The sequence below is a fragment of the Schistosoma haematobium genome, chromosome 1, assembly GCF_000699445.3.
Source record: "Schistosoma haematobium chromosome 1, whole genome shotgun sequence".
NCBI classification, from domain to species: Eukaryota; Metazoa; Platyhelminthes; class Trematoda; order Strigeidida; family Schistosomatidae; genus Schistosoma; species Schistosoma haematobium.
This window is the reverse complement of record NC_067196.1, coordinates 36,561,747-36,581,090: the sequence shown is the minus strand read 5'-3', so window position 1 is coordinate 36,581,090 and position 19,344 is coordinate 36,561,747. Positions and strand designations below refer to the sequence as shown.

The window sequence follows — 19,344 nt, the reverse complement described above, 5'->3', positions numbered from 1 at the left end:
ATCAGAGTTATTTCAATGCTAAAATTATGGGACTTATTGTTGACTCAAAATTATTCTCAAGATTTTGTGATGTCAAGCTAGTTACTTTATCGATCAAACAACTAATTCAGATCGATATGGCTTGACTTACATGACAAATTAGTAATACAGTTCTAAATTTCCTTGAATCCATCAAAAACAATGCATAAAGACTGAATCATTCCTGACCAATCGAAACAATTTATTCATAAACATATTCATGACTTCCTATAATTTCATTTCATACCGTTTATTGATTATAAATGTAAACATGAAGTTTGTTAACGATTTGATTAGAACTTTTCAAACGATGTTATATATCAGATCTTGTTTTTCAGGTAAACTACTTTAGTCTTACTAAAGTAGTTAAATTTACTTCATTGACAATTATATGACTTATGAAACGATAAAAAAACCATAGGTTTTTACCTGTAAACCGATATTTAATGTATAGCTAAGGCTGAAATATGTAAGAAAGTGTATAATTATGTATGATTATCGGTTTTGTTGAGTTCTCTGAGTTGGATCGTCTAACAGAGAACCTAATGAACAATGTAATCCAAACTCCTTATTTATATCGACCAAAAGTTTGATAAATGTTGGTAACGCATCATCTAGACTTATTTAATGGAATCTAAGGGATATGAAATAATACAATAAGGATTATCATTTGAGTTGAAAATTCTTGTCTTATAGATATAAACTTAAATATTTTGGACAAATTACAACTGAAGTGGACCTACAAACAATCAGAATGTAAAGATTTTCGTCACAGCAAGTAGCTTCAAGAAATATATGAATATATGCATATATCTTTAAAGGGTTAGCTTAATTAGGTTTGAAAATTAACTACAGAAACTGACCGCTGGCATTTGTGTTGTAACATATCGTTATGAGAACTGAAACAGTGTTTATTACTTTTAAACCGAGGTGCATGGTTGGGATCTTTCACTTGAAATACCAACGTGTAATCCACTTGGCTATTACTTCTAGATAGTTGTGCAATGTAGTTAATTTCAATTCATCCATATTTGTTGTTTGTTTCTTCCCATAGTTGTTTGGATACATCCTATGCAGATTGCCTCTCTATTGTCATTAAGTGGATGACACCTTGAGGTTTGAATAGGAAGGCACTTGGTATGAGTTTGAGAGTGAACATAGGTTTTGTAATAGAGGTACATCTAGATGACGAGTCTCAGATAATACGAATCGTGAGTCCTGGATTCTACTAGTACTCACCAGCCATCTCTGCTTAAAATGTTCATTACTTAATAGCAATAGTGAAGAGATCCCACAGGGTGCACTTATGTCTAATGAGACTGGTCAGTCACAGACTCAAATACCAACGGGAAGAATCAAACAACCAATACAAACGATGTTTATCACGTTTATCCATAGTATATTAATATCTGAGATCGATAACGTCAACTTCATATAAATACAACAGTTAGAATTTCCAAAATAAAGATTCTTTTCAGGAAATACTGTCCAAAACTTAAGAAATAAATCTATTGTTTTCCATATTTTGTGATTAAATACCTCAATTTATAAAAAAAAATCTCATGAAAATGTCACAAGATTACTTTAACTATTTTCATTAGATCATTAGAACTAAGCGTCGTATATTTCTAGCTATTATTTTCTTATTGAAGGAACACTTGAATTGTCTCAAAATAAATTAAGTGATAGTGGTCAACAAAATCCGACCGAAACCTAATATAATAGTTCATTGTTGGATGGTGTAAATTACATTCATCGCTGATAGGAACGGTTAATTGGATATTTTCTGACTACTGTCTTTAAAAATGATTTTTCAATATATATAGGATCCAACTTCATCAGTCTAACCAAATGTTTCTAATCAGTATGAAATGTCTAACATCATTCATCAATTTGCTCATTGGTTTCTGAACTGTTATTATAAATCTGTCACTTATAATCATTTTGACTCATTAATTACAAAAAAAATATTACCATGGAAAGATTTGCGGAGATTATGGAATTTAAAGTTAGTTGTCATTACAAACTAGCTAATGCCAGACGTTTTATGGTATTGAAAATTTAATGAGATTAGAAATGTGGACTTTTATGTCCCATCTTAACGACATATAGGTATTATATTGTATTCAAAGGTGCTAGTACTATCTCGTGTAAGATCGTGTTTGTGAAACTAAAATAAAATAACGATTCAATACTCGCTGACCTTAGTTGATCAGTCCGTAATCAAAACCAAATATACATAAATGTCATTTACTGACGGAGACTTTATTAACGGCAAATTCTAGAAATTAAGTGTACATGAGTCAGTTAAGTATTGTAACACTTTCATATGCAGTAATTTTGTCAAGCAAATATTTTAATGATGGTATTTGTAGGGAAATAATAGGTACCCTGCCTAATATCATTAAAACTAACGTCTCTTTTAAGAAGAAAAGATGGATTTCTTCAAAAGAATGAGTGACAAATGTGAAAACGTTCAGATCGAAAGAAAAGAGATTTAAATTTATTAAAACACTACTGACGATCAACGTATATTTGAAATGTAACTTGTAAATGGTGGTTTCAATATTCGATTGCAGTTTAATAATAATAATGGCTAATTTCTTATATACAACGTGATAACTAAAGTTTTACTAAGTGAAATTTAAAAATAGAACTGCAAATGATTTTATCGATTGTATATTTTGAGGTGAGATTTTCAGTAGTTGCCGTCTAAGTCAGGGACCTGACAGTTACATTTCATGACATCCTATTTAAAGATACATATAAGCAGTTCATAGTTCTTATACTTTATTCTTCTTGAGTTTCTATAGAGTTTCAATAACTGGGCAAGTGTTCAGAAAAATAAGGTACCGTTGGAAAGTAATTCATCAAAAGTTCTCAAGTGATATGATGAACTTATTACTAAACAGAATATGAAGATCTTATTTCGAGTAACAATAATTTACGGCAAATCAAATAAACTGTGATTAGCTAACGAGACTTTAAATTTGGTAGTACAGTTTGTTTGTCATCACTCAGTGTAATAAAATGCTTTGTCTGTAAAAAAAGTATCTTACTCAATTATAAAATTCATCTATTTATCCGTTCTCAGTAAAACTACAAAAGCACTAAACACAATAATTTTCACTTACGTCATGTATATCAAGTTTCGGACGTTCTGATAATGCATCTTTTTCAGTTTTACCACTTTCAATATCCTTCCATCGTGCTCTTGCATTTTTTGTAGCTTCCGGTGCAACTGTAATTGATTCATCAATGAATGAACTTTTTTTACGATTCTCTCCATCAATGCTCTAAAATGCACATGATAGAATGGAAAAAGATGACTATAACCATTATTTTACGAATAATTATTAACAAAGTCTCATTTAAACGAATGCAAACGTTTTTATGCTAGAACATCAAGAACATTACTGATGTAGTACACTACAAATGAAGTAATGTAACTGATTACTTGGTAAGTTAACCGACGAATAACCAGGAATGGAAATAAGTGATCATAAAATATTTACTGTCAATACATTGAAGTCCGTTGTAACAAAACCTATATTAGATTAAAGTCAGTATGATATACCGTTGAATGTTTGTTGTTTATTTTCCATTATCGCAGTAATGATAAGGAATTTTAAATGCAATAAATAGTATTATTTTATTTCCACAGTCTGATCATGTTTATGTAAAGGTTATTTTACATATATTCACTCTTCTTTTTATAGATTCATATTAAATTAAATATTTTCAGTTGCACTTACGATGTTGTCTAGATCAATAATGAAAGCTCTTCCAGTAAATTATCTTGCTCAGAAAACATAAAACGAAAAAAGACATCCACCTGATCTAAAAGTATTCCTCATCACCTCAATATTACATTGAGTTACTACTATGACTCTTCAGGGTTCCACCTTTGTAAGCCTATTTTGTCAATGTTGGATTCTAATAATTACACTATATAACCAGTTCTGCAAAATGCACACAAATAAAGTATTGGTAACTTTGTGGGTATCAGTGTCAAGTTTGAAATTGATAGTTTCAAATAAATTGAGCATTGAGTAGCAAGTTAATAATTAATACATTTTTATCAGTATAGAGTTGCGGAGATTGTAGGTTTTCAATTAAGATCATGAACCGATCAATGCGCGCGAGAACGAAGGTCCTGGGTTTGAATCCCGCTTGCGGGATCGTGTATGCGCACTGCTGAGGTGTCCCATAGTAAGACGAAACGGCCGTCCAGTGATTCCACGTGGTTCAACATTCGTCAGTTCATAATTTCAAATAAAATCTACTTTTGTAATATACCAATAGTAAAAATTTGTATTTCTGACGTTTCGTGACGTAATGTAGGCCACTTCTTTAGAGTAGATAAACAACCGAAGTAAATTAACACAAGTTTATATAGTACAGAGGAAACTTGTGTTAATTTAATTTGATTACTGATTTACTCCGAAGAAGTGGCCTACATTAAGTCACGAAACGTCAGAAATACGAATTTTCTACTCAATGGGATATAACAAAATAGATTCATTATTATTTTTAACTTTGTTCAGTCGTTATTCATGAATCCAAATGTTTTTAAGCAAACTTCAGGAAAATAAACATTTCCATTGATCCACATTGTTCATGTTTTAAATCAGAACGTATCCTAATCAATTAACACTAGAAATAGTGAAAATTGAAGCGATTCTAACACGCTTATTATGTTTTCTAAGTAGAACGACACATTTCCATCCACATAGCAGAAATATTTTCAGCGAATTAGACATTTCGTATTACAGTTTATTTTAGAACTTGGTTGTGTTCCACTTATTTTTCTACCACATCTGATCGTTCACTTTGAAACTGGACATCACTGTTTCAACCTATAACATATTTTATGATGTATGAATGTTCATTTAGTTTTATATGGACATTCGGTCTATAGTATAGTATAATAGTTTATTCAGATTAATCTTTCTCAAATGAAGATACTCAAACTCTTTTAATTCAGATTTCTGTAAACTATAAGATGTAGCTTGAAAAGCATATGATCGTAATACATTATGGCTTATAACTCTGAGTAAAAATACTTCGTTGTTTAATCACTTTACATAAATTTATAAGCAAGTAGTAAATAGAGTTTATTCTGTTTATTCAAGACCTACCTGTCCACCAGTTGCTTCCATATTTCGAAATTTCGCCCTCAAATTTTTTGTTTTTTCACTAATCTCTTTTAAATCCACTGGTTCAAACATATCGTCCGATGTAACAACATCTGGTGCTCTTGGCTTTGGATTACTTTCTAATATACCAACAGCAACACCATCCGGTGGTGGAGTGAATTCCTTTGGTTTCCTAGGCCCATCTTCTACCTTACTCATTGTAGCCTTTGTAGCTTCTTCGATAAATTTTGTTTTAACTGATTCCACACCGGCATATTTCATTTTTGGTGCAGATTTCTTTTTGTTCTTCCTTTTATCACTATTCACTTCACCTGATTCAAACTTATTTCTAATATTTCCCATTCGTCCACCACTGGCGTTTGATATTCGTCGTTCAAGGTCAGATTTTTTAGTATCTTTATTCCCATTTTCACTTTTTTCATCTACATTTCGACAAGACATTAAAAATGGATATTATTTATAATTAAGTAATGAGTTTTTGTTTTGCTGGTTAAGCTAAACGTGCGAAAGTGAATACGTGCTCATGAAATATGCTACGTGCCTATTACAAATAAATATGCATTCAATGGCTGTTTGGTTCAAGTTTCAGAAAACAGTAATATTCACCTTCATGTTAATTGAATAAACTACTAACAAAATACTCTAAGTTAAAGGGGACTTGCGGTTGTATTAATTTGTTGAAATCCCCAAATTTGACTGATATTTTAAGGCATAACTGTATGGACGAAATGACGTATGTGAGTTACGAACACATGTGATCAATTCAACTTATTATACTCTTGGAAATGTTTGAAATACAGCAGACGGGTAATCATATTGGACTTTAAATGGTTGCTTCTCTTATTCGATTTACCCTAGTATGAGACTTGTTTTTACCGAACTACTGATAGATGAGTATTGTGATCTCTTTAAAACTAAAACGATTATTGAAAATTCATTCACTGTTTTCTACCTTTCACTAGTGTTCAAAGCAGATAAAACATAAAGACTTATGTTACAGCTGTTCAAATGATCGCTTTTAACAAACATAAGTTCAAATGTACTACTGAAAGCATTTAAAAAAGATATCAGGTTTTCAACTCCATTTATGATAATTCAATACATATTACTTATACCAATATAGTAGATTATAAGTTTATTTAGTAAAATGTCTATATAAATACAATCATATTTCAGTGAAATTAATATTTCAATAGTTGAGATCATGAGTCAATTGAAGCTAGATTACCATGGAAAACCTGGAAGCACTAGATAACCGTTTCGTCCTATTGTGAGTATCCACGATCCCGCCTCGAGCGACTCGAGCCCAGGACTTATCGGTCTTGCGCGTGAACGCTTAACCTCTAGACCACTAAACCGGCAATCTTCGGTGTTAATGTCTAACTTCAACTAATCCACGAAATTAAGCAACAAACCCACCATTGTCTTCAATTAGTTACTATCTCAAAGCAGACCCAGTTGAACTCCATTGGACACTGCTTCTCATTAGAATTCCAGGAAATACCTCTTAAAACCAGTTTTATTTGTTAAATTTTTATGAATTTTCCATATAATTAATCACTATAATACTTTGTATCATATTGAAGTATATATATATATATATATATATATATATATATATATATATTAGGTTGAATCTACATATGTCAATTGATTACACACATATATACATGCTTGTATGAACATATTTCATACACCATTTTTAATTCAACCTTAGAAATTTTGAAAGAAAGTAAGAAAGAAAGAATAAGAGAATTAGTTATGTCAATAGTTATACATTTACATACATAATCATTCAGTGATAGTACCGTAAGTCATAATTTTAAAACATTAAAACTATATGTTGTAACGTATAGAAAATTTATCATATCAAGAATATAATCTAATCTATTTAAAATGTTTATTTGTTTATATCACCGTGAGTAATCAATGTAAACTGTCTTATCTTAAAAAGAAATCTACAAACGAGTAAATAAACACTGAAGAAATCAAGTTCATATTGTAAACAAATAATTTTTAATCATTTATAATAAAGAACAAACAATAATAATAATAATAATTTATATTGATTAAATGTTAGAAAAACCATAGTGGTTTATAGGCTTAACAGTATACACATGCAGAAATAGTTATGTATTCATGAATAGATTTATTCAATTCATGTAATGAATTAAAACAAAATAGATGATTCATTGAAAGTTCCTAAAAATCCCATTCATTAAAACATAATAATAATTACAAATTATGGAAATGAATATTTTCAAGAGGATCAATTCAAATTGTAGAAATATAATGTTAAATAAATTGAAAACAAGTGCTTTTTCTGTTTTACTTGATCCGTTTTGGTATGATCTCCAGTTAAGATCTATTAGAATTTTATAGTTTGTTTTTAAAAAAGTTTTTTTATTATTATGACATTTGACTTTTAAGGTTTGACTGAGTTTTCAAGAGTTTTAGTCGTTTCTTTGTAAAAGTGGAGAGAGTAGCTAGATGCTTATCAATAAAGATTATCCCTCTAGTCCCTAGTCTGTTCAATGTAGCTGGAATATAGTAAATAGTGAATAATCTGTAACATCATTTGCTCACGATATGTGAGTAACAATTTTTAGTCAAGAGGAATTAAGCTATGGGTTAACACCAAGTATTTTGAAATGAAAAATCTTTAATTTAATGTTATCACAAGAATCTTTTTATCTTTTATGTCCGTGTGTACAATATAGTATCAAGGCTTTTACCCTGAAGACAACTTACTAGCTAGACATATTTGGATATTTTCATTTTTATCCATTTTCACAACAAATTCATCCCTACAAAAGGCCATTTTAACAAAAGCGAACTGTAGTCTGCAGTACTTTGTTATCTTTGAAATTTATATTCTTTCTCAATGACCTCAAAAAAATAATCAACACCATTAAATATATAATAAAATTTAGTCACATCCTGAGGTTAATGTACCATAAATATATTAGTCATTGCAGACTATTATAAATTACGTCTAGTTCTTCACCTTTCCGATATGAAACAATTCATGGACTGAAATATGACGTTCCTGGTAGTCAAACTTAGTAATTGTTTCCTTTCAACCATAAAAAATCCTCTTCATTTTGAATACTGAGAAAATGATGCGTAACAATTTATTAAATAGATCTACTGATGAGTTTGTTATCAAACTATAATTAATAATGAGAACACATTCTAAACATTGATCATATTTAGTTGATCAGAAAATGGGAAGAACCTATTAAACCAGATTGTACTTGAAAATTATTTTCTTTAAAATATTATTTAAACTGACCCTTGTTCTAGTTTTTACATATACCACCACATAAGAATACAGAAATTAGGAGTGAATTATAGAAAATTACGTAATTATATGGGAATTTAAATACTAATATACCTCTTAAGATGATTGAGTGAATATATACATATAGATTTACTTGAAACTCAAGTTTTTTTTAGAAGGATTACCAATCTTGATATCTAAGATAAACTGAATCCCAGCTAATCATAAAAGAATAAATCTATGATCACTCATGAATGTACGGTAATAACATTTTCATCTTTGTCGGAACTTGAAGAAAAAACTCACTTCTTGGTCATCATCTTTGGCGGCCTGCTTGAACATCTGAACTACCTGTTCCTGTTATCTAGATATTTCAACAAGTTATCTATTTCTGTGCGTTTCTGAAAAGTGTACAACCTTTCGTTGTATAAGTTACAAAAGGTCTAATCACAGATCTCGTGGTTGTTGGCAATATGCAACGAAAAGAATGTACATTATTTAGATGTCGATTTACTGGACTGCTAACTTCTAACTGGCGACTACTCAATATTTATCGTCAGGATCGACAAAGTAATAAGAAACGGAAACTTTTTGAATTACTTTGTACTGAGAATTCTACATTGTACCAAATATATAATATTGAATAAAGCTAATAATGATAATGACAATAATAATAGAAACACCTATAAAAGTCAATAAGTTTTTCATAAATATATGACCTTCCCTTATGTTGATTTTGACCTTCTATCTTAGGTAACCTTGGGTGAGAGATACATATTTTCTAGTTATCAAAATCTAGGATAGTTAAATAGAACATACTAAAAAATTTATTTTGGAGTCAAACATTCCATCGCCATCATATATTAAACAACATTTCCAAAATACTTTAGAATTCTCAGTAACACAGCCAGTTTAAATTCACAAAAATTTCTCAAAATCATCATATGAAAAAGTTTTGAATAGCTTATTTTTGAAAAAATGATTTATTGTTGATCTGATCGCTCATCGAAATCAGTTTGAATTCCTGACAGATCTTCAAACAAATTCGAATAAACTAATACACTACTGAAAACCAGTAGGTATTTAGGAAATGTTTTTCAATTGTTTAGGACCCTCTGGTAATGTGCATCCATTAGCCAATTTTAGGAAGGACGCAGGAACTTACAGTCTTATACCAAGAACGATACCGATAAATCACTGAGTCACCACGTAGTCGTCTGTATTTTCTATGTTAATTGTTTTGGTATTGAGTACTGTCTTAACCTCACTAGTTATCAATTTCACTGAAAATTTGGAACTGCACTTGGTATCTGGTAACACAAATTCATTGAAATTTCAATATGCGCTATTAAATGATGATTAAGTTGATTAACTTTACAATCCTTGGTAAAGAATCTGAAAGTCATGATGTAAATCGAGCATCAGCTCGTTTGTAAACATTTCTTTTAAGACTCAAATAATCGCTTCATGGTTTCTAAAGAATTTCTAACCAGCATCAGACCGTAAGGAAGATTATTTTAAAGAAAAAAATTTGTCGACATTATAGTTTTGTGGTGAAAATTATGGATTTAATCACATGTTTTGTGTCACATTTTTCCCATTATGTATATTTTAAAATCAATTCTAAAATATCCGTCATAATAAAATTGATTAGTAACCTTGTATCCTTTTACCTACTTATTTCCTACACAGTGAAGAGGAAAAAAGTAAGCGTTCAAGTAATACTCATATGCACATACTTTTGTTCATTGCATATCACATGCCAATTTAATAAACAAAAATTTAACCGAACATTAACTATGTCTAAACATCTCTTGCCATAAACAAACACATGCACATATACATATATGAATACATCAACAACAAAAAAAGATTTCCCTCTTTTTCGTTTCTTATCATAACACATACCAATCTCTTGTTTTTGTGCTAAGATTGTTGTTGATGTCAATGAATGATCTGTGAATAAGATAGGAATAAAATTATTTTAGAAAAAAAACGGACAATAATAAAGTACAGTATAAATTAGACAAAAAAAACACATTCACATTCAATCATTAGAAAAAAGAAACAACCCAAAATGTGAATGAAAAATGGAATTCTAACAATAACCCTATCTGTTCATCATCATCATCTTCATTTCTGTGCTTAGACATTTATTCATTGATCAGTTTTAAAAGGGAAATGGTTAAATATCCACAATCAATTTAACTAAACATGTAACGAATTTTTTCTTTGGAAAAAAGAAAGAAATATTCAGTAAGAATTATATAATGAAGCATGATAACATTTTGTACTAATATTAGTAGCATTTGCTATAGTAGTAACATTCATCTTAGAATTACTGTAAATTTGAAAGAAAAAAAATAGACTATTTGCAAACAACAAACCAACCACATATTTAAAGAAATCACAACTAGAAGATAGAAATGGGTATTGTAAGGATTAGATTTCGTTTGATTGAAATAAAACAAGAAATGTGATATAAATTTTCATTCCTTCATTGTTATTATTGCTGAGATTGTTGATGCCATCAAGATATTATTATATCAGTTATTATTATTATTTTTATTGTACATTGATAATATCCATATTATATCGAAAGTGTAGTGCACAACACCAGTTACCATTTTGAAATATTGCACTTTTATCACTGAAATTTTAAAACAAAATAATATTGAAATTAAAAAAATAATCAATAATCGATATTGTAACGATTAATGATCTAAGTAGTTTTATAAAAATTTTCCATAAAAAGAAAAACAAGTTTTTATAACCAAATAATAATAGCCAATATTAGAGCATTGAAAAATTGCCTCGATCTAGTTTGATATCAGAACAAGAAAGATGTTCCACGCTTGTTAATGTTTAATAGCTTATTAAATGGAACTAAATAAGGGCAATGACGTAAGATAATAATAGCAAATAGATAATAATCTTATTAACGTCAATAGCGTAACTGGAACCTAAATGATTTTTCAATTTTATCGTACAAATGATCATAGAACCATGTTTGAGATGATCAATGATCTTCGATGATCACTGAATACTAATCAATCATTTTTCATGTATGCAGGCTATTTTGATGAGTTAAGATAAACGGTGTTTCTACCTTGATGTGTCGTTTTATGCCAACAATTTACTATAGAACTTTGAATGAATAGTCGAGTTATAGTAATTTAATTAATCATCCAGTCAATTCGGACATTTGATTGTATATGTATGACACTTCATTGAGTGAAGACAGTGATGATGAAGTCCATTTTAAAATATACTAATAAATTAGATAGTTTGTACAAATGTACATTACTTTTTCATAGTTTAAAATTGAAATAACTTACGTTAATGTTTCATTACATATTGAACATTTGAAACAATTACGATGTATCACTTGATCAACTAAATCATAACGTTCATTTACTGGCATTATTTTATGACAAATCGAACAATTTTCTATTGAATTTAAGTCACATTCCATTAGTTGGTTTATTATCTAAAAGAAAAAAAGACAGGAAGTGAAAATTTCTAATCACAATAGATAAACAAATATTAAATTTTAAACATGATATATATATATATATATATATATATATATATTGATGGAGTTTTCTTCTCTGAGCTGGATGGTTTGGTCGTGAAGCTTTCATCGTTTTTCTGAACGAAATCATCAACACAAACTTTAGATCGAATTAAAGCGTTCGAATTTCTCCATATGGAGATAGATCAAATAGATCATCAGGCTCCACTATGATATGCAATAGTATTTATCTCCGTATATGCAAAATATTAGATCAGTCACAGTGATTTTACAGTCATTGATAATTGTAAAAAAGTCTATATAATCATAATACTTACTACTCATTTGTCTTCTTACTATCGGTTTGTGTTTTTAATTTAACATGATTAGTTGTGTAATCTTCTTCATTGTTATCATCGACTCAGAAATTGCCTTGATCGGCTGATTATTTTTCAATTCTGCGTATGCATGTTATTTTATAATATGCGAAAACAATGTTTTCACTTACAAGTTTTGTTTTAATTCACACGATGAAAATTTTGATCAGTAAACAAAAATGGTAGTGTTGTGGTCTGTGGTCTTGTTTAGTCACAAGGACCCTTTCAAAGCCTTATTAATCTAATTTTACAGAGAGAAAAGTCTATGGAGCAGGATTCATTAAGAAAATCCGAAAACCATGGATACTTGGGGGTGCAGTGACAGACCAGATAATCACCTATAGGTGATGACTCTGTGCAGATGATGATCCACTTAGAAGAAAGAAATGACTCTTCAATACATAAATCGTTCTTAACATGTAATTTCGAGATATCTTGTGTATGTCTAGTTTAAATAGACATAAAGTTTGCAAAGTAATAATGAACACTAACGTTCTCAACAAACTCATTTCAAGGCATCATTTTCGAGGATGCTCGAAAACATGGATATTTAATTTCACTTACATCTATAGGAAAATTTAGTTAGAATTATCTCACTTTTTCGAGCTTACTTTAGCAATCGTTTTTCTTAAACCAAATTTGTACGTTGACGCTATTAAAATAGACCGTAATGTTAAGTGATTAAATAAATTACAAATCGTTTGTCAAATTTATGTTTCATATAATGCAGTATGAAAAAACAATGAACAGGAGTAAATTCAATTTTGTATGCTACGAAATATTCATGTTTGCTTCTAATCAGTAAAATAATCAGTGCCTGTGTTCTTCCACCCTCTCAAGGCCTTTTGTAGTAGGGATACTGTGCACTGTAGAACATGTAGGTGAATAAAGTCAGTCGGTGAATAGATAATTTTGTATGTCAGGTCATTCAAATGTTATGACTGGATTATTTAAATCCCCACTATCAGTGAAATTGTTGAGATGTGGCTTATTTTCTAAATTAGGCAAAGTGGAAAATCTCCTTCCTAAGAGAATGAGGTAAATAATTTTACCGTAACTAGGTATATTTATATTATGACATTGTTACAATAAAAGTGAGTTTTGGGAATCGTATTAAACATTAAATAAAATTCAGCAATAACTTTTTGTAAATCAGTTACATTTCTGAAATTTAAAGTGACTTACAGTTTTGCTTCCAGGCTGTACAGATTCCATTGGCTTTTCAGTCCATATTCCAACCTCTTCATTACCTGTCATGGATACTGGACGTAAGTTACTCAATTTGATTTGTGGTACCTGTGATGTTAGCAGTGGCGACAGTGTTTGCCTATTCGTTTTATGAGGCCCAATGTTGTTCGCAAATTGTAATGAAGTTAAATCTTGTGTAGGTTTATTAAACTGAGAACTTTCTGCAGGTATAGGTCTACTAATTACCGGACGTGGATTAGATTGACTTCGTTGTTTCTTATCAGATTTTGTTCGGGGACGTTGTAGGTTAATTTTTGAAGCAGCTGAAGTGAATATTCGATGAGGTTTTTTCAAATTTACATTAGTTTTTAATCCGCTGATGTTATTTGATTTATTGTTATTATAGTTGGTATTATCACGAAGATCAGGTGTACTTTTTAAATGAAGTTTACGTTCATTATCTTCATAATTTAAATTGACTTCTCGTTTATTACTGTCGCGTATTTGTTTTAAACGACATTTGTTCGCCTTATTTGAAATTACTAAACGTAAAGGCATTTCATAAAATCTAGTTTCTAAAATTAATGTTAATTCGAACATTTATTTTCATATTATTATTTAATTAAATATGATTTCATTTTACCAGTGTTGTATGAGAATGAGGAATAAAATAAACCACTTCTAATGCAATCATCAATCATGCAATATTGTTATATTATTAATGATATAACTGAAAGCTTATTATGATATTCATTCTACATTATCTCGTGCAATCACTTTCAAAGAAGTATTATGATGTTTAGCTATTAGGTAATGCTATTTTATTCGAAAATAAAATGGTTTCATTCTACTAGATTATTTCCAGTTGGTTATGTTATTTACAATTAAGATATTACAAAGTGACCAGTCAAAAATAAAAATAATAAAGAAATTCAATTGATCGTTATATATATTCTGATTGTACTTTAATGTATAATTATGTATCGTCATATTTTAATTGAAATTCAGCGCTTTCTAAATAGCCGATTACAAAATAACATACATTTTTGAACCGATGTTTTTTTTAAACTGGGAAATATATCCTTTAGTATTTACAAATAGAATTCCATTAACTTTGTTCACATTGTTGTCAACTTTCGGGTCTATTAGTTCTATATGAAAATCATATCACAAGACAATGACATAATCACTGTTTCGGCCATTTGAAATCTTTAGAACGTCATGAAAATTTATTACTGATAATAGGAACCCATCAAATCTATCCTTAAACAGGATCCTCTTGAGTGTGAAGTTAAACAATCAATAATCATGAGTCACTTATGTTGCGAATTTATTTCTTATAAACGCTTTAACTTTTTCAAGAACCTCATGTGCAGAAAAGCTGTTACCCTGGTACTTCATTTAGTTTGTTCCAAATATCAAAAGAAAATGTAAAATTACGAAACTAATCAGTTGTTATACATTATTTAAGAAGTATTACATTTTCTTCCCTTAGATTCAACTAAGTTTTTAATATGAAAAAATAATATTAAACTCTTACATTTTCGATCAGGTTTATTGCTATCCAAATAAAAGCGTTTATTCTGCTAGAAACCCACATTGGAGGGTAGAACAGAATCAATTCTTAAAGTTCATTTAATCAAACAATAATTCATTTATAATTTAAATTCTATCATTTTACTTCACCTCATTAAGGTAGTTTAATTCATGTAATTGTAACTATACAAAAGTGATATTCATATATATATTACGTTTACATTAACCAATTCAATTAGTTTACATTTCATTATTTATATGTTATAATTTCTGTTTCCCATAATGATTCTTATCAGAAATAATGTATGATACATACTTTGACCTCGTTAACTAAGATGATAAATTATGTTAATCATAAAGGTAACGATGGCAATAAGTCTGTCCAGTACTTTGATTCCTCTTCTCTCTTTTCTCACATAACATTCCAATCTATACAATGTTCTGCAGATATTTTCAATGAACTGTATTGTAAATGTAATTATCTTAGGATTTTTAAAAAAATGGTCTTTTTAACCAGTGGTACTGTCCTATCAATTTAGAAACCTATAAATTATCTAGATTTTGAAAATTTTCTACCATATCCATGAAACTTATCAATCATGAGCTTCTTATGGATAATACTTTTATTTATGTCATATTTCTTACAATACCAAGTCACAGATTTTAATACGAACATTTAGGATGTATATTATGTCATTGTAATGTTAATGAATAGTTGTGTAGAAGGTAAAAGATACACGAACACTCTGCGGATAAACACCGATTTTTATTAATCACATTTAATAGCCCTACATTAGTAAACACAATACTATAGTGCTAACTGTTAATTAATTCACAATAACTACAATTTATCTTATTCAGTAAATTGAGAAACACAAGAATACTTCAATTTCTGCCTCCTAACATTTTATTCATATGTTTTCCTTCTATCACTGCTAGAGTGCAAAAAAAACAGTGAAACATTAAATGGTTGTTATCCTCATTTGGTAATAATTATCTCCTATGATAATTAAAATAACCATAATAAGCGTTCACAATCACATGGATACATAACCATAAGAGAGAGAGAGAAAAAAAAAAATCATGCAGAACAATCATAAAAATGGCTTTTCAAGAAACAATACACATGACTTGTTAGATTACTTACCTTTATTTTTCATATCATGAAGAGAAGTTGCCTACGTTTTAATAAAAAGTATAAATGCAAACAAATAGTATACGGTTGGTCAGTGATTAATGATTAAAGCGTAAAACATTAACTTTAAAAAAATACTTATAAAAATCTCTATTTTTATAAATTAAATTGTAAATATTACTAAATGAAAAATAACAAATGATAGTACTTTTATAAGCAAAGATAAATAGTGGCTAGTAGTGGAATCCAGGACGTGCGTTTCGTCCTATTTGGGACTCGTCAGCTTGATGTGCCCGCATCTTAGAGTTCATGTTCACTCTGGGTCTCGAACCCAGTACCAATCACTTCAAACGCCATCGCGTTATCCACCAAGCTACTGAGTCCTGATAGCCACTTGCTTGTGCAATGGAGTGAATTTAAATTCACTTGGCATTTTTTTGCTTGTATCTTCCCACTGAGGTTTAAAACTGAAGTTGATCAGTCTTTTATTGAAATATGTGCATACTGTGCGTATGCCTCGATATTGCCTTAATTCGCAAGCTTTTATAAGCAGTTTTGAACCTCGATGGGAAGATATAAGCAAAAACAATACCAACTGAATTTAAATGATAGTACTATTTAAAGTTCAATTTTTATCCATTTTAACAAAGATTTTATAAAGTTAGTTTACTGTATTAAGTATCTTGTCTGAGAACTTTTCTTAACTAAGTTATCAACCCAGTTTTTATTCAACTGATGTGAAATTGCATTGAAAACTATATTTTAATACAATTTTTAACTGTAAACTTTTCTAACCTTTTCAATTAACTATTTATTAAGCATTAACATTAAGTGTAGAGTGGTTAATAACCAGTTTTGGTTATTCACTGTCATTTTTTGACAAATATTTTACTCTTAATTTGAGTAAATTCACCGGTAAGTGTTCAATATTGACATATTTAAGTAATATTCTCAATTTATGAAGTTAAACAAACTGGATATTTGTAAGTGATATTCATTACACATCAACATATATTTGACCATTCGTAGAAACCATCAAAGTCCAACTCGGTGACCTTAGAATCAAGCACTCGTCACGATGCCTTAACATTTGGGATTTGATCACTGGTGAACTCATAGGTGAACGCTGCTGAAGAACCCCATTTTAGAAAATAACCGTCCAGTGCTTACCAGGTTCATTGGGTGGTGTCTATTGTCTAAGAAACGTCTTTAAAAAATCATATAGTTGTATCTTCGTAAGACTGATTGACATGATTATTTTGGATTTCTTCAATATTTCTCCATTGGTTATGATACCAAAACTGAGTTCTCTGTAAACATTAGGTCACAACAGCTGCTAGTAATATGACTTAATAACCGAACTGATCTATGAATATACGCGGAACAAAAAATGTAGACTTACAATGATTGAATTTGCAGGAGAGAAGTTTTAAGAGTACAGAAGCCAACATTATCTCAAATGTTTCTTATAGATGTTTATTTCCTAAATGTCCTAATCGGTACAAGTTGACAGAGCTTCTAATTTAAAAACTGTAAGTTTATCTTTTTAATAATGTAACATCAAGATCTAGATCCATTTACAACACATGAGGAGTATATCTGATGTGGTTTTGAGTATGATAATAGATTATATGACTAAAAATGAAGCATATTCGAAGAACACTCTAATTTAGTCAACAGCTAGTCATGAAATCTACAATCCATGCTTCATTCTATGTAAGTCTCCTGAGCTTGATGTAATCACATCCTAGTATTGATGCTATCATTGGAAATAAGCGATTAGAAATAATAATTCTAATAATATGTATTACCAAATTGAGTCTTCAATAGAATTTTCTGCTAAACAATAAATATAATAGTTTTTTTGAATTGTTTAATCCAATAAATTTTATACTTTCATAAAGAACAATGCTGAGATAAAGATGAATGTTTAGAATTATCACTAATGTACTCAATCTACAAATCTTTGTATGGAAATAATATGAAATGGGCCCTTCATTAGATACAAGAAATGCAGTGGGTATTTTGCAATATCGTTTGTATCGTGAATGAATAAAAACTCACTAAAAATACCAGCTCTTAGTAAAGATATATCCATAAAAAATTAAACGAAATTAAATCAGTAACTGTAATAGCTATTGTAACGAGGCTGTAGTTTCTCTAATAAGTTGGGGAATTCATCTAAAGTTTGTGTTCATGTACCGTTATTGAAACTCAACGGAATGGAATAGATATAAACTCTAGGAAACTCTTCTACTGTGTAACCTCAAAAATACATCATCTAATAGTATACTTACATGAACCACCCAAAAGAACACTAAGGATCTTTAACTATCACATGAACTAATAAATATCATGACTTCTAATCCAAACTACTAGTCAACCTTTAGTTTTTTAATTATGCATTATGTCTCCTTAGCCAAATAAAACAAATCGGAATATCAATGTTATTTTATAGTTGACGGTTGAATGCGATTATTTTGAATATGGTTTTACTCAATAGTAATGACAATTTTGTATTCATCTATACTTTTGATTTTTTAATGACTACAAAAAGTAACGTCGATCTCTGATAAAATTTACCTCTTATTATTTATAAAATGGAATCCAACACAAAAGTTATCCCATCAACAAAAAATAAACTTGTTTTTATTCAGTACAGAAATAATGTAGTGATTATAATGTGTGTAAGTACAAATGAATAAAAAGATAAAAGTTTGCTCAATATTTCTAATTCTGTTTTTAAAAAAAATGAAAGTACAATACTTACACTTCATGGGTTACTGGCGAATTTTGAATATAGTTGAATGAATGCATCATCATCATCGGTTCATAAAGATTATTTTCAATGTAACTGTTAGTTTGAGCACAACGCTGATGTATTATTGACTCTCAACAATTTCAGTTACTAATTTGTTTAAGTTTTTTTTAATCTGTGTCCTTAAACAGTCTGTAATTAAAAGTAGTTTGCTTTATTTATCAAAACTGTGAGTTCACAACATATCTCATTTGTTGTATATGTAAAACGCAATTTACAATGAACGCAATTAAATTATATTTACATCTACATACTGAAGTACTGTACAACACTTACAATTCATTGAGATCATGAACCAATCGATGTAAGACCACCA

The 19,344-nt window shown here is 29.5% G+C and overlaps 1 protein-coding gene across 1 annotated transcript in view; it reads right to left on the bottom strand.

Annotated features, from left to right (window-relative positions):
* The window catches only part of MS3_00008985 (uncharacterized protein), a 38,157-nt gene that overhangs the window by 6,086 nt on the left and 12,727 nt on the right, over positions 1 to 19,344 (bottom strand). The window contains exons 2-5 of the mRNA XM_051217329.1: positions 16,223 to 16,253; positions 10,369 to 10,416; positions 5,160 to 5,599; positions 3,153 to 3,314 (exon numbers count right to left, since the gene is read on the bottom strand). Coding sequence (XP_051073907.1) covers positions 3,153 to 3,314; positions 5,160 to 5,599; positions 10,369 to 10,416; positions 16,223 to 16,253 — 681 coding nt within the window. The remainder of the gene's footprint in view (positions 1 to 3,152; positions 3,315 to 5,159; positions 5,600 to 10,368; positions 10,417 to 16,222; positions 16,254 to 19,344) is intronic.